Source organism: Mesoplodon densirostris, chromosome 11 (genome assembly GCF_025265405.1).
Source record: "Mesoplodon densirostris isolate mMesDen1 chromosome 11, mMesDen1 primary haplotype, whole genome shotgun sequence".
Lineage (NCBI taxonomy): Eukaryota > Metazoa > Chordata > Mammalia > Artiodactyla > Ziphiidae > Mesoplodon > Mesoplodon densirostris.
In genome coordinates, this window is record NC_082671.1 from 21,902,270 (window position 1) to 21,924,390 (window position 22,121).

General features: G+C 43.2%; 1 protein-coding gene across 2 annotated transcripts in view; it reads right to left on the reverse strand.

Moving 5' to 3' along the window:
* The window catches only part of BCAT1 (branched chain amino acid transaminase 1), a 104,380-nt gene that overhangs the window by 52,150 nt on the left and 30,109 nt on the right, over nucleotides 1-22,121 (reverse strand). Inside the window, exons 2-3 of one of the 2 annotated variants that reach the window (XM_060114102.1) lie at nucleotides 12,272-12,343; nucleotides 1,064-1,264 (exon numbers count right to left, since the gene is read on the reverse strand). In XM_060114102.1, coding sequence (XP_059970085.1) covers nucleotides 1,064-1,264; nucleotides 12,272-12,343 — 273 coding nt within the window. The remainder of the gene's footprint in view (nucleotides 1-1,063; nucleotides 1,265-12,271; nucleotides 12,344-22,121) is intronic. The other variant, XM_060114101.1, reaches the window with a different exon arrangement.

Below are 22,121 nucleotides of genomic sequence, written 5' to 3' on the forward strand. Positions count from 1 at the left end.
ATGTAATTGTAGCTCTAAAAATAAAATCAATAGGATTCTAAAATCAATAGGGCTGATGAGTGGAGGAGAAAGATGTCCAAGGAGATTATTTGTACGTTCACTTTTGGATTAAAATAATATGACCACAGTCAGGCTTTGAGCCCAGGAAGTTTGACTCCAGAACCTGAATAATTAACCATATGCTTTTTCACTTAAAACAATTAAATGAAATGACCCATATAAGATACCTAGGTACAGGGCATATTGCAGGATCTCAATAAACAAATGTAGTTATTTTATCATTATCATTCTGAATATTTACTATTACCACCTTTTAGTCTCCTAGTAAGTAGGCCACTGCTTCATTTCTATACCCCAATATTCTAGGAAAGACATTCAACACATTAAAAAAGAGTAAAATATACTGGGGTCAAGGGAATGGGGAGTGTATTGTGTATTTGGCTAAGTGTGTATCCTGAGAAGGACCAGAAAAGCACCCTCTAACTATTTAATATTTTACGCTTATAATTATCCCACTCGTGCCTGAAGAATGACATTTAATTACATGTCCCTTAACATGCCTAACTACAAGTTATTGCTGTCAGAAAACCATGCAGTTAGCATTAAAATCTAAATATAATATTGTACTCAATGACCCCTTCTCAATCATTAGAAGATCTAAGAGATGTGATTTAGTGAAATATTAACAGTACAGGCTTTTTGGTTGCTAATTTTCTTGTCAACTGTCATTCCCATTTGCTCTAAGTAAGTTTTTAAATAATATTATAAGCCAATGTTACAAGTTCATGTGCACATTATATGCACATTATATTTTCATTTCTGTATACCCTACAGCGTGCTTACCACCTACATGCTATTTTAATTGATTTTTAAAAAATTCAAGACTATCTGAAAATTTAGTTCTTAAGACTTACCCTCAATACAACTGTTTACAGGCCATTTATGATTGCCTCTAGTTAATATGGTAAAGCCCTGCTGCCCTAAAGCTATTTGAGCGGGGGAGCTACTTAGTAACCCCAGTGAAGACCGAGTATGTCGTCATCATTAATTCCCAAGTACTTACTTCCACTGCATAGTGGAAAGCCGACGAACCTGGATGCAATGACAGGTTTTGAAGAGGCTTGATGTGTGGTTTCTCCCATCCAAACTCCAAGGACCACTCCACTGTTAACATGTGATCTGTAAAAACCGTTCCAAAAACCAGAGTATTGGGGTCTGGTTTTTCCTTTAAAACGGTGGCTGGTGTGATTATTAGATCTTTAGCCTGGGGAAGAAAATCAGCACCATTAAAGAAAAGTAACAACATCCACCCGCTAGATGAGACAGGAGGTAAAAAGACAGATACAATTTAAGTCACTGGCCGTTAGAAAGTGAAATCATTTGACTTTTAAATGTTGGCAACTAACACAGAAACTTAACAACACTGTGTGAGAGAAGCAAATCATGCCTGCATTCAGAATTTGGACTGTTGTTTAAAATCTCTGCAATGTAGGGAATTCCCTGGCGGTCCAGTGGTTAGGTCAGGGAGCTAAGATCCAGAAGCCACAGGGCACAGCAAAAAAAAAAAAATCTCTGCAATGTATACTGCCGAACAAATATCAGAACCAAAATTCAGTGGCATTTAGAAACAGGGACAAAAGAGTAGATGGAGTTAAATGACGCTAAAAGAACATATCTCTTCTTCACTCCCACCATAGAACCCATGTGGATCATTCGAGAAAGAAGAAAGAGGGGTCTTAGAATGAAAACAGCAACACTCACAATGACTTATTAAACTAAAAAGAATGTCATTAAGAACTGAAGCTCTTGGGATGGTTATACTCCAGCTCCCCCAAAGAATTCTTGGCAGAAGGCTTCCAAAACCCTCCGGGTGCATCGTAGGGGACAGGCAGCAAGCAGAGTGAAGCAAATGTTTTCCTCGTTGAAAACAGAAGTAGAGATTGAACACTAAGATATAAATCCTCTATTCTGTATTGAGGAAACAGTGAACAAAGGACCCCTTATTCAAAGAAAGATAAATAAGAGTAATAGGAAACAACTTCACACAGCCCCATTTCACCAGCTCTCCACAGCCGGCCTGCCTATTACAAATGGCCAACACGTAAGCATCCGGATCATAGACAATAGCATCAGTAACTTTACAATAGCGGTAGAATGCTGACAAAAACCACAGGGGAAGGAGCTTTTAGACCACTTAAAAACAAAATTAACCAAGGACAAGTTCAAGCTGTTAATAGGTTCTAAGGAAGATCAGACTCCACTTCTTTCTATACACAAAAGTAGTCATTTCCCCCCAAAATCAAATACAGAATTTCACTTCGTATCACCAGCTCTGATCATTATTTTTTCAAATAATCTAATTACTTCTGATTAATTCACTGCTTTATAGCTGCTTTAGTCATTTGATATATTATGAATGATAATCAGTTATTTTTAGAAAAACATTTAGGCTAAAAATGTTATTTATTTATTTTTTGTTTAACTTTTTATTTTATCTTGGAGTATAGCCGATTAACAATGTTGTGATAGTTTCAGGTGCACAGTAGAGGGACTCAGCCATACATATGCATGTATCCGTTCTCCCCCAAACTTCCCTCCCATTCAGGCTGCCAAATAACATAAAAATGTTATTTATTTCAAAACAACCTGAAAGCTCACATTACAATGAAGTATAAGGCATTAAGGACCACATATTACTGTAATTTTCAGGCCAGTCTAGTAACGCTACTTTGGAATATGCCAGTAAAATGCAAAATTTTGGGGAAAAAATTTCTTCTATCGGTATTTAATCCAAGTAAGTTAACCTACAACTCTTTACTAAGTGCAAGAAAATAAATTTATTCCAGATAAATTGTTTTGATCTTTGAATTCCATTTCTCTCCCCTTATCCTCTAGACTAGGTAGGATGTTTGGCAAATTTCACCTGATTTCACCTAATGGTCCATTAGCTGTGACAGAAACCTGATGACCCTCAAGCCAAAAATATTTCTTATCTGGCCCATTCAAAAAGCTTGCCAAGGGCTTTCCTGGTGGCGCAGTGGTTGCGAGTCCGCCTGCCAATGCAGGGGACACGGGTTCGTGCCCCGGTCCGGGAAGATCCCACGTGCCGCTGAGCTTGCGCGTCCGGAGCCTGTGCTCTGCAACGGGAGAGGCCACAACAGTGAGAGGCCCGCGTACCAAAAAAAAAAAAAAAAAAAAAAAAAAAAGTTTGCCAATCCTTCTAGACTGTTTAGATAAGAACTCTGGCTTATTTGCAGTTAAATCTCCAGCCCTAGCACAGTGCCCGGCACACACAGCAGTAAAGTTTTCTTAAATGCTGAAAATAACTTTGGTTGATTGCAGATGCACTCCGTAATGAATGACAGACTCATTCACAGAAGATGGCCGGAATTTAAAGTGAGTGAAATTCTAACATAAACTTTTTATTACATGAATGGTTTCACAGTATTCTTCCACAAGGAAGTACTTGTGCTTTTGCTTTAGTTAGCTTTTTTGAAAAAGTGGCTGGGGGGATCCTGGGCTAAGAAAAATCTGGAACTATATCAATATAGCAAGACAAACTTAATGCAAAATTTTACCTATTAACACTATTAATAAAAGTTTCTTAATAACGGGAGAGTAGTAAGATACAAAACAAAAGCAGAAAGATGAAAGTAGGTGAAAATGTAGCAGAGAGAGTAGAAGGGGTGAGTTTTTTATCCCTGAATTCTGGATACATCTGAAATATTGCAAAGGCAACAGACCTTAGCTTTTTTTTTTTTTCAATGACAAAACCAATAATTTGCATGGTTCTTCAAAAGTAAGATAAAGTTCAACCTCCCATCTGCTATTTCTTTCTCTTTTTTTTTTTTTTTTTGTGGCCATACCCCACAGCTTGCGGGATCTTGGTTCCCCAACCAGGGTTCAAACCCAGGCCCCGGGAATAAAAGTGCGGAGTCCTAACCACTGGACCACCAGGGAATTCCTCCACCTGCTATTTCTAATATTAGCTAAACAATTCTATCATTACCAAAGAAGACATACAGATGGCCAACAAATACATGAAATGATGCTCAACATCACTAATCATTAGAGAAATGCAAATCAAAACCACAATGACGCAAATCAAAACCACAAAAATGCAAGTCAAAACTACAATGGGTTATCACCTCACACCAGTCAGAATGGCCATCATCAAAATATCTATAAACAATAAATGCTGGAGAGGGTGTGGAGAAAAGGGAACCGTCTTGCACTGTTAGTGGGAATGTAAATTGATGCAGCCACTATGGAGAACAGTATGGAGGTTCCTTCAGAAACTAAAAATAGAACTACCATACGACCCAGCAATCCCACTACTAGGCATATACCCTGAGAAAACCATAATTCAAAAAAAGTCATGTACCACAATGTTCATTGCAGCTCTATTTACAATAGCCAGGACATGGAAGCAACCTAAGTGTCCATCAACAGATGAATGGATAAAGAGGATGTGGCACATATATACAATGGAATATTACTCAGCCATAAAAAGAAACAAAATTGAGTTATTTGTAGTGAGGTGGATGGACCTAGAATCTGTCAGAGTGAAGTAAGTCAGAAAGAGAAAAACAAATACCGTATGCTAATGCATATATATGGAATTTAAAAAAGCAGTACTGATGAACCTAGTGGCAGGGCAGGAATAAAGACGCAGACATAGAGAACGGACTTGAGGGCACAGGGAGTGGGGAAGGGGAAGTTGGGATGAAGTGGAAGAGTCGCGTTGACATATATACACTACCGAACGTAAAATGGATGGCTAGTGGGAAGTAGCTGCACAGCACAAGGAGATCATCTTGGTGCTTTGTGACCACCTAGGGGGGTGGGATAGGGAGGGTGGAAGGGAGACGAAAAAGGGAGGGGATATGGGGATATATGTATACACATAGCTGATTCACTTTGTTGTACAGCAGAAACTAACACAAGATTGTAAAGCATTTATACTCCAATAAAGATGTGGAAAAAACAAACAATTCTATCATTAGCTAATCAACAAGAAGCAAACCACACAGGGTCCATCTACCTTTCAGGATTTCTAGGCTTTCCAGTAACCCTACCTGCCATGAAACCAATAGGCAATGGAATATATACAACTTTATTCCAACAACAATCTGTATAGAATATTTTAAAAACAAGACTATGCCTTTGCCTCATATCAAACTGTAGGGTGATTCTTTTCATTTTTTCCTTCCCTCACCCTTCTTCCTTCCTCACTTGCTTTATTATCCTTAGTATTTTGCCTTTTTATTCACTCAGTGAACACTGCACCAGCACAGTGGCTCAGGCACTGCACTAAACAAGCACAGCAGATACCAAGATGCAAGGGCTCAGCCTTCCTTCTCAGGCACACTTGCCGCCGGCCAAAGACAGGTGGTAGCCTCTGTGAACAAGTGTTATTCATTCATTCTGTTACCAAGGTTGTTGCCCCAGAATCATACCCCTTCCCCTCCCTTGAATAGAAACCAATAAAAATTCATCTAAGTTTCAGGATGAAGCTGAAAGAAAAAAACAAAAACTGATTAGAACCAAGTAGGCCCAAGATGGAGGAAGATGAGACTTCCACTAGACCTTGGGCCTCATTATATGCTGTAATACGTTAGCTAAATGCCACCCTCACCAGCACCATGACAGTTGACGATTGCCATGACAACAACCGGAAAAGCACGTACAAGGACTGAAAAGGAGAGCTGCATCAGTTCTGGGTTCAAATCACACCCCTGTTCTCATATAACTCATGAATATTCCTCCCACTCTTTCCAATTCCCTCCCTTTTACCTTGACCCTCCTATACAACCTGCCCAACTTGGGTTGAGAAGTTGATTAATGAACTAGGTTCCCACTTCTCCATTCTTTAACCACCGAATAAAGCTTCTGCTGCTCCAGTCTCAGCATTGGTTTTGTTATTGGCTGCACAATCTGATTGGAAAAAGAACCTCCCTGGGGGAAACTGGGGTCTTGGCCCAGGCTAGGACCCTGGCACAGGTCCGGTTGATCAATTCAGCAACATATTAACAATTTTTTTTAACCTAACAGTTTTTGAGCTACTATGTACCTGTATTGCTATAGGCACAAAGAAACTCAGGGGAGTCCTCTTCTCTTAGCGAGAGGTAAAAACAGTATAAAGAAATAAATGGATAAATAGATGTCAGGAGGTGATTAGTGCTATGAAGAAAATGAAAGCAGCTTGAAAGGATAGAGTGGGAAAGAGAAGGATTATTTTATTTTATTTTATTTTTATTTTATTTTATTTTTTTTTTGCGGTATGCGGGCCTCTCACTGTTGTGGCCTCCCCCGTTGCGGAGCACAGGCTCCGGACGCGCAGGCTCCGGACGCGCAGGCTCAGCGGCCATGGCTCACGGGCCCAGCCGCTCCGCGGCATATGGGATCCTCCCAGACCGGGGCACGAACCCGTATCCCCTGCATCGGCAGGCGGACTCTCAACCACTTGCGCCACCAGGGAGGCCCAGGATTATTTTAGATAGAAGCGTTAGGGAAGGCCTCCCTGATGAGGTGACATTTGAGCAGAAACTTGAATGAAGAGGGTAGGTCATTTAGATATCTAGGGGCAAAGTCTTTCAGGCAGAGGGAGCAAGTGCAAAGGCCCTGAGGTGGGAACACACTTGGCATGTACAGGAAACAGCAAAGAGCCAGTATGGTGGGGATGCAGGAAAGGGAGGGGCTGAGAGAACCAGTTACTCCATTGTATACTGACCGACATTCCAATTCTCCATGAGCTCTGGCTCTGTGTAACCAAGATTGTACGCCATCTTCTTTCTTCCCCTGGGACCTGTACCACAGGCACGGCTGGCAGTTAAGGTAAACCCAGTTTCTCTCTCCATTCCAGGTAATTTGAAGGATAATACTACAGCCAGGCTACCATGCTTTAATTTCTTGCTGTTTTTATTAAGTATGGAAGAGCAAAGTTGGAGGAAGGAGGAGAGTTTAAATGGTGGAAAAATAAGAGAATCTGGGTAATGTTGAGCTTTTTCCTTGAGCCTCTACACTTCCCCCCTAGGCATCTTTGTTCTCGACCCTGGCCAAACATTGGATTCAACCATGGAGGTTTTTAAAAAACATTAAACTGGACCCCATTCCAGAATCCCAGAAGGATGGAGCAGGGGGGTGCTTGTTTGTTTAAGTTTACCCAAGTGGATTCCAACTGTGCAGTCAGGGCTGAGAACCACACCACACCATTTCCCCTGAAGATTTCATCAACTTGAACAGCAATGGTTCCCAACACTGGCTGCTGAGTTGATTTACCTGGGAGGATTTTTTTTTTTTTTTTAAGAAAAATATCAATGCCCACACCCTACCTAAGATCAGTGCAAAAGAAACTCAGGAGTGGGGCTCCACATCAGTTGTGGTTTCAAGCTCTCCAGGAGATGCCAATGCACAAGAAAGGCTGAGAACCAGTGACAGAGATTCAAATCTCACAGATTTGAGAATATTTACCAAAAGCCACTTACTCTCTTGCAAGCATATGAACTTGATAATCTCAAACTGAATATGTCTAAAATGGAGCACATAATATTTCCTTCAAAACTGGGTCCTATTTCTGATATTCATATTACTTTCTACTTCTTGACTTCTTAATCCTTAATTTATTCAAAAAATTCTACTGAAAGAAGTAAAGAAAAATGAAAAGTAAAAATCTCCATCTTTTACCTGGCAACTACATATCCACTTCCCAGAGATGACCTCTGCTAGCACATTCATTGTGTATTTTTCCTCTATTTTCTCTGCATGTTCGTTACTTTTGAGCTTATCATTCTCACAACATTCTCCCAACCCCGCTTCCCATATCGATCACTGAATTAAGACACTTGTACCTTCAAGTATAACATGTTTAATCATTGCCTTCAAAAGTCCATGAACGGCTAAATGGCTACAGACTCAAGTCCAAATATTTTAACCCCAAAATCAAGGATCCCAAGAAAGGCACTAACTTCCTTTTACAATTCTACCTCTCACTAATGTTATTCATAAACCTTTTATCATTTACCAATCAATGCGTTCAGCTGCAAGTGAATAAAAACCAAACAGGAGCTGGTTTTCTCATAACAAGTCTGGAGGAGCCAGGCCTGCCAGCACCCCTTAATGTCAAGGCTCTGTGATTTTCTTGGCCGTCTCCTCTGGGTCAAAAGAAGGCTGCTACAGCTGTAGCTGTAGCTTCAGTGTTAATGATCTAATCAAAGTCCAAAGAAAGGGGAGGAAAAAGACAATACCAGATAAATCTGTTCCCTTTGATCACAAAAGCAAAAATTTCCCAGAAATTCCCTATGCCTTATTGGTTAGAAATGTGTCATAGTGATCTCTCTAGCTAGAAGGGAGGCTGGGAAGGCAGGTTTGTCATCCAGGGCCGGTTGGAGAACTGCAAACAAAATCAGAGTTCTGTAAACAAGGAACGTGTCTGGGGCTGTATTTGCAGTACACATTAGCCTAGTGCCTGAACACTTACATATTCTTGTCTAACATGGGAAGAGATAGAAAGACTAAAACTTGGCTATAGATGTTTTCCCACCCTCACCTCTTTTTCTCCATTATTTCTTCCACTTGTAAAGCAGAACATGAGGTGCCTCCAGTTTATCCAAACTCCCTCCTTTCTTCCTCCAGCAGTAAATGTGGAAACTAGTACCCTCACCCAGCCCAGCAGTCTGGGGTATCCTCAGCTTTCCAAGTGCCTAACACGTGCCTTACCTACTGCTCATGCAACCCCTCCAGATAGACAGCTCACTCTCCAAAATGCTTGGTTTCCTCTATAAAATCCTTCAGATTGATTTAAACAATTGGGAATGGGAGTCATTTCTCTTTATCATTTTGGCCTAACTCTCATTTAGCACAGTATCATAGCAAATATGTCCGATTAATTCTGTTCTAAACTTCACTAAACCTGGATTTATCTTCAGGGTTTTGGATATCTCAACATAACAGACTGTGTAAAAACAAAACTGAAAACAAAAACTTGTACTACTATAATTCATAAAAGACCTTTTTTGTTGTTGTTGTTATTCCAAACCCTTAGACAGCCAACTTGAAGAATGACCAAGGCCTAGTATGTATTTTTTACTTTTCTGAATCATCTCTTTAAAATACCTCTAAGACCACCCATAGTGGGTAGGACCCTCTTGCCCTGAGATCAGGTTAGTTAATGGCAAAGCCTTTTTTATTTTTTTTGCTCAACTTAGTTTTTATGCTCAACTTAGTGCTATTGTAATAGTAACTTGTTAATACTAGTTAAGTTTCTAGAAATCGAATATAAGTGATTATATTACTAGATATTAGTTCCATTTCAGTAAACTACGACATCCTCTTGTAAGACATGTAATTTCTTAATGATGTGAATTGCGACCCTCTAATTTTCTGATTTGTTCATGAGGATTGCCCCTACATGCAGCTTTTCAAAGTAACGCACTATTAGGTGGCTTCAGAATTTCATTAAGAACTCCAATTTTCGGGATTTCCCTGGAGGCGCAGTGGTTAAGAATCTGCCTGTCAATGCAGGGGACACAGGTTCGGCCCTGGTCCGGGAAGATCCCACATGCCACGGAGCAACTAAGCCCGTGAGCCACAACTGCTGAGTCTGCGCTCTAGAGCCCGTGATCCTCAACTACTGAAGCTCACATGCCTAGAGCCCATGTTCCACAAAAAGAGAAGCCACCACAACGAGAAGCCCGCGCACTGCAACGAAGAGTAGCTCCCGCTCGCCGCAACTAGAGAAAGCCCGTGTGCAGCAATGAAGACCCACCGCAGCCTAAATAAATAAATAAATAAATTTTTTTAAGTATTAAAAAAATGAAAAAAAAAACAACTTCAATTTTCCTTCATTTGACAAAAATTCCTGCAATTCTGGAAACTAAACATAACAGCTTTTAACCTGAGTGCATAAAGAAATGACCTAAGAATACTAAATCTGAACAATTAGGTGATACAGTTGAATGACATTCAAAAGTAAACAAATATGCATTGAAGGTGCGTGACTGGTTTTAGTAGATATGAAGTGCAGTTCCAAGGGGAAAGAGTACTGGTGTAAAAGAAACAAATTTCATAAAAAATTTTCATCAGTGTTCTTTAAAAACCATTTTCTTTTTCTATATTTCCTTTCTAAAGATGGATAAAAATAACAGTACTTGTAAAATGATACTTTATCCTGCATCATTAATCTATCTCTTTCTGATGCTCCAATGGTCTCTGATGACTTCAAAGTCAGAATACCATATACTTGTGGAAGAATTTGGAAGGCCACAAAGACTGGATTGTGAAATGGCAAGAAATATTGACAAAAACAGGGCATACTAAAGACAACAACTTCTTGACTCAAAATGTGTGGTTGGGGAACCATTTGGTCTGAGATGGGGAAGCCACAGCAGGCTATTGCAACTGGATTGAGAGCACCTGAGGGCTGTATTAGCCAGCATTCAGGTAACATCCAACATGGCATCAGTACTTCTCTGAATTGGCACTTAAACATTCAAAGGCTATCTCTGCATTACAACTGTATCAGATGTTGCATAACTTTGTTCTAAAACAAGTGCGTTTGTCTTGCTCTATTTGGAAAGCCATGGGTGCTACATTATCATTTACAGACACTTTCTAAAAATCTAAGGAGGTACGAATAGGAGTAAATTAGGGCTTTTGGAGCGGCACATTCTGTGGAAGCAGGGGGGATGGGAAGAAACAGACAGCTGACCTTGAAACAAAGACAACCCTGGAGTCCACAGAAAGATTCTGTAGGATTTCCCAGTAATAAGGCATCTCATTACTGGACTCTTGGAAAACGGTTTCCTCACGTTAAAATGACTGTATCAAAATGGGGGAAGAGATGCAATGTGAAAACTACCCATGAGAGACCCAAAAGGCAATTTAAAAGTTATAAATGGAGTTGATCAAAAGGGAGATAGAATACGTCCAAAGCCAACACGATCCTGTAAAAGCCGCCATTTTCCTCCCCCAAATTATCAATTTCATTTTTCGTTTACCTCATCACATTTGCACTGTGAATACAACCACCATTACCATTCACGTTTTGATATGCAAATACCTGAGTATAGACTATCAATACACCCCTCCTTAACTGAAATCTAAATTAACAAAGAGAAGATTACTTACATGATGAATTAACTCTTCACTTTGCAAACAATTCTTCTATGTATAGAAGTATAAAGGCCTTTGGGAAAATTTTTAATTTATCTATAACCTTTGAGGAATTTACTATATAAGATGACCCTCAGAGATTATGAAGTAGAATTCCTTTTTATCTCATTCTTTCAAGGACCCACATCTCAACATCTAAGTCCCTCAAATATATTAGGAGCTTAGTCTTCATAGACTAGCAGAGTAGATTGACTGTTGGGTTATAGAGGACATTAAAGGACAAGGAACAAATTCACAAACTTATGACTATATCCTATTATATTTTGGTTTTTAAAAAGTCCTGAGAGCAGAGATCTTCTATTAAATTTATCTTTGGATTTCCAATGCCTAGCACAGTCCCTGGCACATAGTAAGAGCAGGGTATGTGTGAAATGGATGAGTCAAGTTTCACTCCCTCTCTGAACCCTGCCAGGATGTGAGATCATTAGGACACTCTGTGCTATGGATGACAATTGACAGTGACTGAAACAGGCAGCAGAAGAGCAGAAGGAGGCAAAAAAAAAAAAAAAAAAAAAAGCAAAAATCTCCGTGGTCTGGGGGGTCGGGAGTAGGTGGAGATAATGAATTATAGAGAAAATGATAATACACCTTACATTTATGATTTTTAAAGTACTTTACAAGATTCTTTCTCTTTTGCTCCTCACTATTCCTCTGTGATGTATGAGATTATTTAATATATAAATTCCATAATTCAGAGAGAAGAGAAGGAAATACAGCCATTTTTCCCCTTTTAGTGTAAAATGTTAGCTGCTGCTTAAACACAAAATACATGAGTTTAACTTTTCCCACAAAAAGGGTGAAGGGTTAAAAGTATTATATAATCATATAAACCTCTAGGTGAAATTCATGAACTGGTTACTTTCCAAGAAACCTTTTATGATTCATGAAATCAAATAAGCAATTAACTGCCAGGTAATTTTAGACACATCTGTACTGCACTGCTCTCCACTTTTTCCCCGGAAGAGTGGAATTTAAAATGCATGGCAGCTTATCTAAATTACTGTATAAACCCGTACAGTGAAAACTGCCCCAATCTCAACAAGAAATGGCTGTATTCAATTGAACTGCTGTTTCTCTTAGCCTCTGGCAAATAACTTACCTTAAAAGTCTCCACCACCTCTTTTGATCCTCCTTCTCCGGTACATTCCGCGGAGCATCCATTATTGCAGTCCTTAAAAGAAGAATTAAATCCATTAAGTAAAACTAGGTGGGTACCTGGGGTCTGGGGTAATCAATATCACTCACCATCACACCCTTTGCTCCGCTCCGGTCCGGTCCCCAAGCAAACAGGAAAAGGAGGATCAAACACCCAGGCACGAGCCCCAAAGGAGAGCGTCCTGCGGGGGTGCCCTTCTCTTTCTGCCCTGCCGGAGGTCGCGGCTGTTTTTGTCCTCCACCGCCGGCTTTGGGCAGACTGGTTAAATTCCAGGTTCGCCCTACAGAGCCAGGGTTCACCAGCAAAGAACAAGAAGGTAATTGTCTCCCCCTTTTATCCGAGAAAATAGTCTAGACTAGGGCTTTAAGCCATTTATAGAAAAAACCTCCTGGGCGCGCTCAGCCTCGTGGTCTTGTCGATCACGGGCGCACAATAGCAAGCCTAGAAAAGGATGGGGACCAGAATGAACCATTTTCTCTACGGGCAGGGTCCTCCGATGCAGGCTCAAGGACACTAAACCCCACACGTGAAAGACAAAACCGCATGGAATTAGGGGGTACATTTTAAACATACTTAAGGACACAATGGAAACAGGTCGAACTGGAAACGGTGAAGACCTTAAAAAAAAAAAAAAAAAAAAAAAAGCCTAATCTGGTACATCACTAGGGGAAAGAGGAAGAAAGGGAATCCAAAGAGGCAGAAGGCTGCGGTCAAAATATTTTGGGGTGGCGAAGGCACGCAGGATGTGGCTGTCAGTTCTGGCAGCCCAGAAATTCCGCTTCCCCCCACCAACCCCTCCTCCACCAAAGCGGCTTCCATGGCGACCCTCACGCTCCCCGTGGCTTGTCCGCGCCGCGCTCCGGAGCGGGTCCGCGGCGGGACTTTAGACCTGTCTGGCGGGGGCTTCTCCGAGGAATTCGCAGGCTGGGACTCGAGATTTCGGGCAGGGCTGGGGAAAGAGGAGACGCCCGGATGGAGACAGCATGGTGGTGCAAGGCGAAGCAGGACGGTGCGGGAAACAGCAGCAGCGCGCCCAGCCGGGCCCGTGGGCTTCCGGGACCCGGGGTCCAATCCGCCCCACCCCTACGCCCGCGAACGCCCGGGGTCGGGGTACCTGGCGGGCGAGGGCGGCGGCGGCGGGGGGCGGGCTGGCCATGGGGCGGCTCCGGGAGCGCGCGGCTGCGGAGAACTGCGGCGGCACGCAGCGCCCGGCTGGACGCGAAAGCGGGCGGCGCGGCCAAGCTCCAGCGCAAGGACCGCGCGGAGCCGGCCGCCAACACCCGGAGCCCCAGGCCAGGGCCAGGCGCAGGGAACAGCGCAGCGCCTCCAGCATCCCTGGGGGAGAAACCTTCAACTGTGTGGTCACTGTGGTCCTTCGGTCGGGAAACCCCAAGTCGTAGTCCCAGCCCCCAGGGCACGAGAGTGCAGGAGCGCCTTTCTGGCTGCGGGCACTCAGCAAGCATCCCTATTTACCAAACAACGCCTGGGTGGGCCTGGAAACGCCTCTCCGCCCAAGGGAAGGCGACCTCGGGGAAATCAATTTACATTAGGGCAGATTTTCCTTCGACCAGCCCACAAGAGGCAGTTTCTGCTTCCCTCCCGCTTCCTGCCCCGAGAGTTTGCAGCCGGGACTGGCAGTGGTGCCTGGCTTCTTGTCTGCCACCAACCTCCACGCGCAAACTGAAGGAGAAGAACGTGAACCCGCGTTTTAGACTTCTTTCCGCCACCTACCCAAGTCGGATTTGTAACTTGGGGTGTTACGGGGCTACTAGGTTCACATCCCCTAAGGGATGTTTCTGCCCAAAGACCTTGATGCCACTTAGACCCCCTACCCACCCAACCCATTCATCGCTTTCAGGCAAAGTAGACCATGAGTTCCCAACCAAGCAGCTTTGACAATTTTTTGAGGTAGGCCTGTGATGGCAACATTTAGAAAGAGGGAAAAGGAAGACTGTAATGGATGTTGTCTGCTGTGTGCTCCTGAAGCCAGGTCAACGGAAATTATGAGCCTTTCTGGGCTTTTAAATTAATAGGAAGCGGTGACTTGTGCTGATTTGATCTTAGGTAGGGGAGAAAGCAGTTTATTTTGGGTAAAAGCGGTTAAATCCAGTCTGCTTTTAGAATTGATTTCATACAGCCCTAAAGACAATACAGCTCTAATCTTATTGCTCAGAAAACTGCATTCACTTCTCCCTTCCTCTCTCTCCTTCATACTAGGCATAGAAAAGCCTCTTATGCTGGGGTGGAGCCCTGACAGGTCACATGTCACTGAAAACCAGAGTCCTTTTTAAAGAAATGTAAAATTGAATTGAACAAGTAAAGAAGATATACAGTTTAAGTATACTCTAGGGCTGCCAGTTTTTGACTCCTGCCCCAAGCCTAAAAATAAGAAACCCTTAGTTGAAGAGCTACAGACAACTTATTTGCATTCAAAATGTTGGTTTAAATGTCTACACTGGGACATCCCTGGTGGTGCAGTAGTTAAGAATGGAACATGGCTTTCATCCCTAGTCCGGGAAGATCCCACATGCCACAGAGCAACTAAGCCCGTGCACCACAACTACTGAGCCTGCGCTCTAGAGCCCGCGAGCCGCAACTACTGAAGCCCGAGCGCCTAGAGCCCGTGCTTCGCAACAAGAGAAGCCACCGCAGTGAGAAGCCCGTGCAACGCAAGGAAGAGTAGCCCCTGTTCGCCGCAACTAGAGAAAGCCCGCACGCAGCAACGAAGACCCAATGCAGCCAAAAATAAATAAATAATAATAAATGAATAAATAAATAAAAATTAAAAAAATAAATGTCTACACTGTACTATTCATTCAAGGCCTATTATTGTTTTAAAGGTAGATCCTATACAGCTCTAATTTTCTTTCCATTTTAAATGTGACCTGTAAATCCTCCCTTTTCAGCCAAGAAAGCATGTGTAATACAAGAATGGTGTTATTAAAGATTTACTACAGGGCCACCCTGACCTTTCCTCCCCTCCAGAGCCAAACTCTGAGAAAGTGCCGTCTGTATTAACTGCTTCTATTTCCTTCTCTTTCAAGTGACTGTAATTTGACTTTGTCCAATTATTCCACCTACACAAGGTTCCTAGTAGCCTTCATTTTGCTCAACCCAATGGATTTCCTTCATGTGCATTTTCATGGCTGCATCTAGATGCTGATGACTTCTTAATACATATTTTTTCAGCCCACCTCTCTCCTGAGCAGTAATGTGCTTACAGTCAAAAATCTGTCTAAAATATTCATTAAGTATGTAACATTTGTGCAGGCAGTGGGCTAATAAGTGCTGGAGATGCAATGTGAGCACACCTCCATCCTATTAGCATGCATTGCCTCCAGCCAAATAGAAAAATGTTACTCGTGTTAAAAAAGTGTTAACTAATCCCACAAATGTGAAATTGCAAATGTAGCCAGTGCTACCTGTGCTTTAAGAGCCTCTAACAATGGAATGATGGAATGTAACTGCCTCAGAAAGGTCTGGAAAGGCTTTCCAGCAAGAAATCCTTGAGCAAAGATCTGGAGGATAAACAAATTTACTATAGGAAGAAAGGATGAAGAATGTCCGGGATGAAAGTGAGTTCCGGGTAGAAAGGACATCTTTGAGAAGGGAAGGAACGTGGTACTTGTAAAAGAGAGAGAGGGCTTCCCTGGTGGCGCAGTGGTTGAGAATCTGCCTGCTAATGCAGGGGACACGGGTTCAAGCCCTGGTCTGGGAAGATCCCACATGCCGCGGAGCAACTAGGCCCGTGAGCCACAACTACTGAGCCTGCGCATCTGGAGCCTGTGCTCCACAACAAGAGAGGCCGCGATAGTGAGAGGCCCGCACACCGCGATGAAGAGTGGCCCCCGCTTGCCACAACTAGAGAAAGCCCTCGCACAGAAACAGAGACCCAACACAGCCCAAAATAAATTAATTAATTAATTAATTTAAAAAAAGAGAGAGAGCCAAGGCTGGAGGAGAGACGTGTGGAAGGTGTTCCATCAAAGGTGAGCCTGGGAGGGGAGGCAAAGAGCCAACCAGCTAGTGCCTTAGAGAGAGAGTCAAAGGTTAAGTTTCCCCAAAAGGTAAAAGTATGACTGTCATATAGATATAAAATGAACTTGTAGAGTTTATCTAACTCATTTAATGAAGTCAACAGGCACAGGTTAAAACTGGTTCAAAGAACAGACACATTACTGGGTTAGTGAATTGTTAAAGGAAGTTGCTAATGGACATGAAACTGGCTTCTTCCAAGTGGAGGAGAGATGTTAGTTGAACCCTGACCTTCAGAATTGATTTGCATGTCTACTGACAAGAATTATTTTGCATTTCTATCAGTTAGTGGAACAATAACTCAAAAAACAATAAAACAATGTAAAACCACAATGAAAGGGCCCAAGGACTCCTCGGAAGGAGAAAAAATGTTCAAAAGATTAGGATCTGGTAGGGAATGGGGGTGGGAGTTGACAGGCTTGAAGTGCCCTCTGACTGCAGTTTGGAGATTAGAAGAGGGCCTGGGTGGAGTGGGTTATAAGGAAGCTATTAACAGAACCCACATGTGAGATGATCCTATTAAACAGCTGGACTTGGCAGGTGGTAGGTGATGCAGATGGAGAGAAGCAGTCAGATTTCAGCAATCTTTAGACAGATTGGATATGAGAAGAAACAAGGGAGGGCGAGGGGCCTAGGAGGGCTCCCTGGATTCTGGCTTGCTTCTCTGGTTGCGATATTCACCAAGAAAAATGGAATACTGAAAGATGAGGTGGTTTTGTTTTGGTTTTTTTTCTGGCTGCGTTGAGTCTTTGTTGCTGCATGTGGGCTTTTCTCTGGTTGTGGTGAGCGGGGGTTACTCTTCGTTGTGGTGCGTAGGCTTCTCATTGTGGTGGCTTCTCTTTGTTGCAGAGGATGGGCTCTAGGCACATGGGCTTCAGTAGTTGTGGCTCGTGGGGTCTAGAGCGTGGGCTTCAGTAGTTGTGGCTCGTGGGCTCTAGAGAGCAGACTCAGTAGTTGTGGTGCACGGGCTTAGTTGCTCCGCGGCATGTGGGATCTTCCTGGACCAGGGCTCGAACTCATGTCTCCTACATTGGCAGGCTGATTCTTAACCACTGCGCCACCAGGGAAGCCCAGATGATGTGGTTTGAGGGGGTGAGCAGGAGTCTGGTTTGGGGCCTATTGAGTTTTGAGGTGCCTCTGAGACTGGCTGTTAGAGATACAAGCCTGCTAGAGATATTGAGCCTGTCTGAAGCTCAAATGAGAAGTCTGGATTAGAAGTAAACATTTGATAAGTCACTGGCGGTGATCACTGAAGCTATGGGTGTGAATGAGAATGTCATATCTCTGCCTTGGTTTTCTCATCTGTAAAATGGGACAATAGCAAACACGTCATGTTTGCCGATTGAGATAGATTATCATAACATGTAACAGATGTAAATTACTTAAAGCCTTCCCTGGTAAATCTTAATCCCTTATAGATAATGATCATTTATCCCAGTTGGCAAACATTTTCTTAAAGGGCCAGATAGTAAATATTCCAGGCTTCAAGGGTCATGTGGTCTCTGCTGCAACTACTCAAATCTGTCACTGTATCACAAAAGCAGCCATAGACAATACATAAAAGAGCAGGCATGTCTGTGTTTGCATAAAATTGTATTTACAAAAATAGTACAGAGTGGATTTGGCTTGTAGGTTACTGACCCCTACTCTATGAAGTTTCCCCAGCTAGAAATATAAGTGTCATCCTTCAGACACAGCCAAGTGATCACCACCGTCTACATTCTAGCTACAAATATCATGACAATCACCATTTCTCCAGCCATATTACCGCCATCCTAGTACAAAATAGCTTCCAAGTAACCTCTGCCTACAGGCTTGCTTCCCATTAAGCCATTCTTAGACTGTCAACCAGAGAAATTGTCTCAAAATGCAAATCTGAACATATCTCTTGTTGGCTGAAAAATCTTCAGGCTTTACATCATCCTTATGACAGAATATTTTAGCAAGCTCCCCATCCTGTCCCTGGCTCTCTGGCTCACCTTTTGCTATTCTTCCTCTCTCCAGCCACCCGTGTAACTTAGTTCAGTCCGTCTTTTTGACATCAGGCCTTTTCACAGCTGGCCGTCTGCCTGCAACACCACCCTGCTACTGCCCACTGCCTCTCTCATCCTTCCTCTCTCAGATTATTTAACAGCACTTCCTCGGGGAGACATTTCTAAGCCCTGTCTAGGCTACATGGGTCCCTCTGCTATTTATTTCTATAGAATTCTTTCCACTACAAAATAACTGTCATACTTTATTCTAATTATTGGATTAATATTGCTCTCATTTTTTTTTTTCCGGTACGTGGGGCTCTCACTGTTGTGGCCTCTCCCGTTACGGAGCACAGGCTCCGGACGCGCAGGCCCAGCGGCCATGGCTCACGGGCCTAGCCGCTCCACAACATGTGGGATCCTCCCGGACCGGGGCACGAACCCGTGTCCCCTGCATCGGCAGGTGGACTCTCAACCACTGGGCCACCAGGGAAGCCCACTCTAATTTTTATGATGGGAAATTGTGTCCACTTTGTTCACCTAGGAATCCCCCCTCACCCAATGCCAGGCACACAACTGAGACTTAACTATCTGTTGAATTGCATCTCCGATTTTTTTAAAGTATGTATTTAACATATTTTGGAATTTTAACTGCCAAAGTTTACAAATATAACAGACTAAAAATGTCCTCAGGGGCCACTCTACCGGTAGATCTAGGCTCCTTTCTCCATGAACTCTTCTCTCTAAATCTTTCTCCTTCCTTTTCCTCTGTTCTCATCCTTCCACTATTCCATCTCTTCCCTTAACCACCCATCATATGGGCTTTCAGCGTATTATGACTGTTAAGGGATTCGATCAATGCTTTCCAGCAGAACTTCCTGCAATGATGAGAATGTTCTGTCTCTGCACCAAGCCAAGTGGCTATTGAGCGGTTGAAATGTGGTTAGTGTGCTTAAGGAACTAAATTTTTAATTTTGCTTAATTTTCATTCATTTGCATTTACATTTAAATAGCCATATGTGGCTCTGGTCTTAGTGCAGTTTGGGGGCATTGTTATAAGTTTGGCCATAGCTGAGGGCTGGTGTCCTGGCTCTGTCACTTATCAGCTCTATGATCTTTGGCAAATGACTAACCTCTTTTAAGTCTCACATTTTAAATTAGAGTAAGTGACAAGGCAATGATGAGATTCAACATGAAGATATTGTATAAGGGACTCAGCGGTCTTAGTTAGCATCTCATAATTGCTCAATAAATGTCAGCTGTTATTATTTTTCTGTTTTTGTTTTTTTTAAATTAAAAATCATGATTGCCTTTCACTTATGTGTAGCCCTTAGATTAGGTATATTAATAATCGGAACTATATCATATGAGGAGAAATCTTAAAAATCTACATCTAGCACTTCAAGTGTTTCTTGTTTTTAATGTAAAGTTTGTTAAAAAAAAAAAAAAGAGAGGCTCAGTTTGGCTCATAAAGCAAATGGCACATTTGTTCATGGGAACAGATCTTTAATAAAATTTACTTATAGGGCGGGGGCAGGGGGTGGGCAAAAAAAAAAAAAGTTACTTATAGTCTACAAAAGATCAATCACAAAAGTGTGGCTCTAGGTTTTTCCCTTCCCTCTCTTAGCCCGTTCAGTAAGTCCCCAAGTCACACTGAGACTCTGCCTGCACATTTCTCTTCTCCACCTGCTTCTCTCCTTCATCGCTGCTCCTCTTTTGGCCACAGTCTCCCAGGTGGTCCCTCCACCCACTCCATTCTTTTTTTTTATTGCGGTACGAGGGCCTCTCACTGTTGTGGCCTCTCCCGTTGCGGAGCACAGGCTCCAGACGCGCAGGCTCAGCGGCCATGGCTCACGGGCCCAGCCGCTCCGCGGCATGTGGGATCTTCCCAGACCGGGGCACGAACCCGTGTCCCCTGCATCGGCAGGCGGACTCTCAACCACTGCGCCACCAGGGAAGCCCACCCACTCCATTCTTGATCTCCCATCTCCTCCCCTCCCTCCTACATCCTCCATGCTGTCCCCAGAGTGCTTGCTCTGAAAAGCTTTTTCTAAACTAGTCACTCCCCAGTTCAAAACCATAATGATATCTGCTACTGGTCCAGCCAGTTATGATGTCCTGGGCACTTTTGTAACCAAGCAGGACCCTATGGGGCCTTCCCAGGACAGACCCCTCCCCCATATCTTCTGCTTTAGCTCCTATCCGAAGCACATAGATAACAGTATCTGATGCACCTTTCCTGAGTTGTTTTACAGATGCTAAAAACCACGACCACGTGGAAGAAAACTACTTGAAGATCATGAGTCTGTAGCCCCCAGACCTATTGGTGCCTAAGGGTTGATAATGTGAACCCCTGTGACACTGCCCTGTTAGCTCACCATCAACCAGTTAGAGAATTGTGCACCCTACGACGCCCCTCCCTCACGTGGCCTTTAAAAATGCTTTGCTGAAATACCCATCGGGGAGTTCAGGGGTTTTGAGCACTAGCTGCCCTGGACTCCTTGCTTGGCGCTCTATCATAAGCGCTGCACTTTCCCTCACCACAACCTGGTGTCAGTAGATTGGCTTAACAACGCACGGGCCAGTGGACCCAGGTTTGGTTCCGTAACACTTTGGGTACACATTTTCTCACCTAATACTCAAAAGAACCCCTCCCCGACACACACACCATAACTTCTACTTTCTTGATTTTCAGAGACTCAGAGACATTACTTACATTTCCCCGAGATCAAACAGCTGTTCGTTAACAGTGTGCCCTCAAGATTGTGATCTTACCTACAATTCTGACTTGTTTCAGTGGCTCCAAATTTTACAACTGTAAACCCATCACTAAAAATTATAGCATGCGTGGCAGATTGTATTTTCGAAAGATCGGCCACAACGTTTTCTCCCATTGCATCTGCTCTTCTGTGCAACTCCATCATGAGGTGGAGTTTTCCCCTACCCTTTTGAATCTGGGTGGGCCCTGTGACTGTTTTTTTTTAAAGAAGGTGTTGGGGGTAGGAGTTTATTAATTAATTCATTTATTTTGGCTGTGTTGGGTCTTTGTTTCTGTGCAAGGGCTTTCTCTAGTTGTGGCAAGTGGGGGCCACTCTTCATCACAGTGCGCGGGCCTCTCACTATCGCGGCCTCTCATTGCGGAGCACAGGCTCCAGATGCGCAGGCTCAGTAGTTGTGGCTCATGGGCCTAGCCGCTCCGCGCCATGTGGGATCCTCCCAGACCAGAGCTCGAACCCGTGTCCCCTGCATTGGCAGGCAGATTCTCAACCACTGCGCCACCAGGGAAGCCCCTATTTGTAGACTCTTTGATGATATATGCTTTGAATTTTGTTTGTGTTTGTTTTATTCTGTTTGCAGAAATCTGTTAAAGCTAGTTGTCCCTTTTTCAAGGATTATCAATTAACACTGGCTGACGTAATCTACAAAGCCCCTTAACCAGGCTCATATAAATTGTCACAGTCACAACCCCCTCTGCTGAAAGAGGACGAATGCTCAAGGCTGCACAGGAGACCCTTCCCCTGCACTGCCTTGGGACACTCAGTGCTCAAAGTCAGTGACAGTGTGACCCTCTGATGGACTGAGTAGACGGTGCCCATGTAAACCCATGTGAGTTAAATATACGTACAATTTCATTTTTTCCTGTATGTTAGAAAAAACATGAATATAATCAATACTTCTGACACCCCAGTGGTCTCTGTTGCACATCCTAGGGGTACACAACCACCTTGAAACCACCAGGCTCGCAGACAAAGTGCAGACTCCTGAGCTCGGTGGATTCTGCAAAT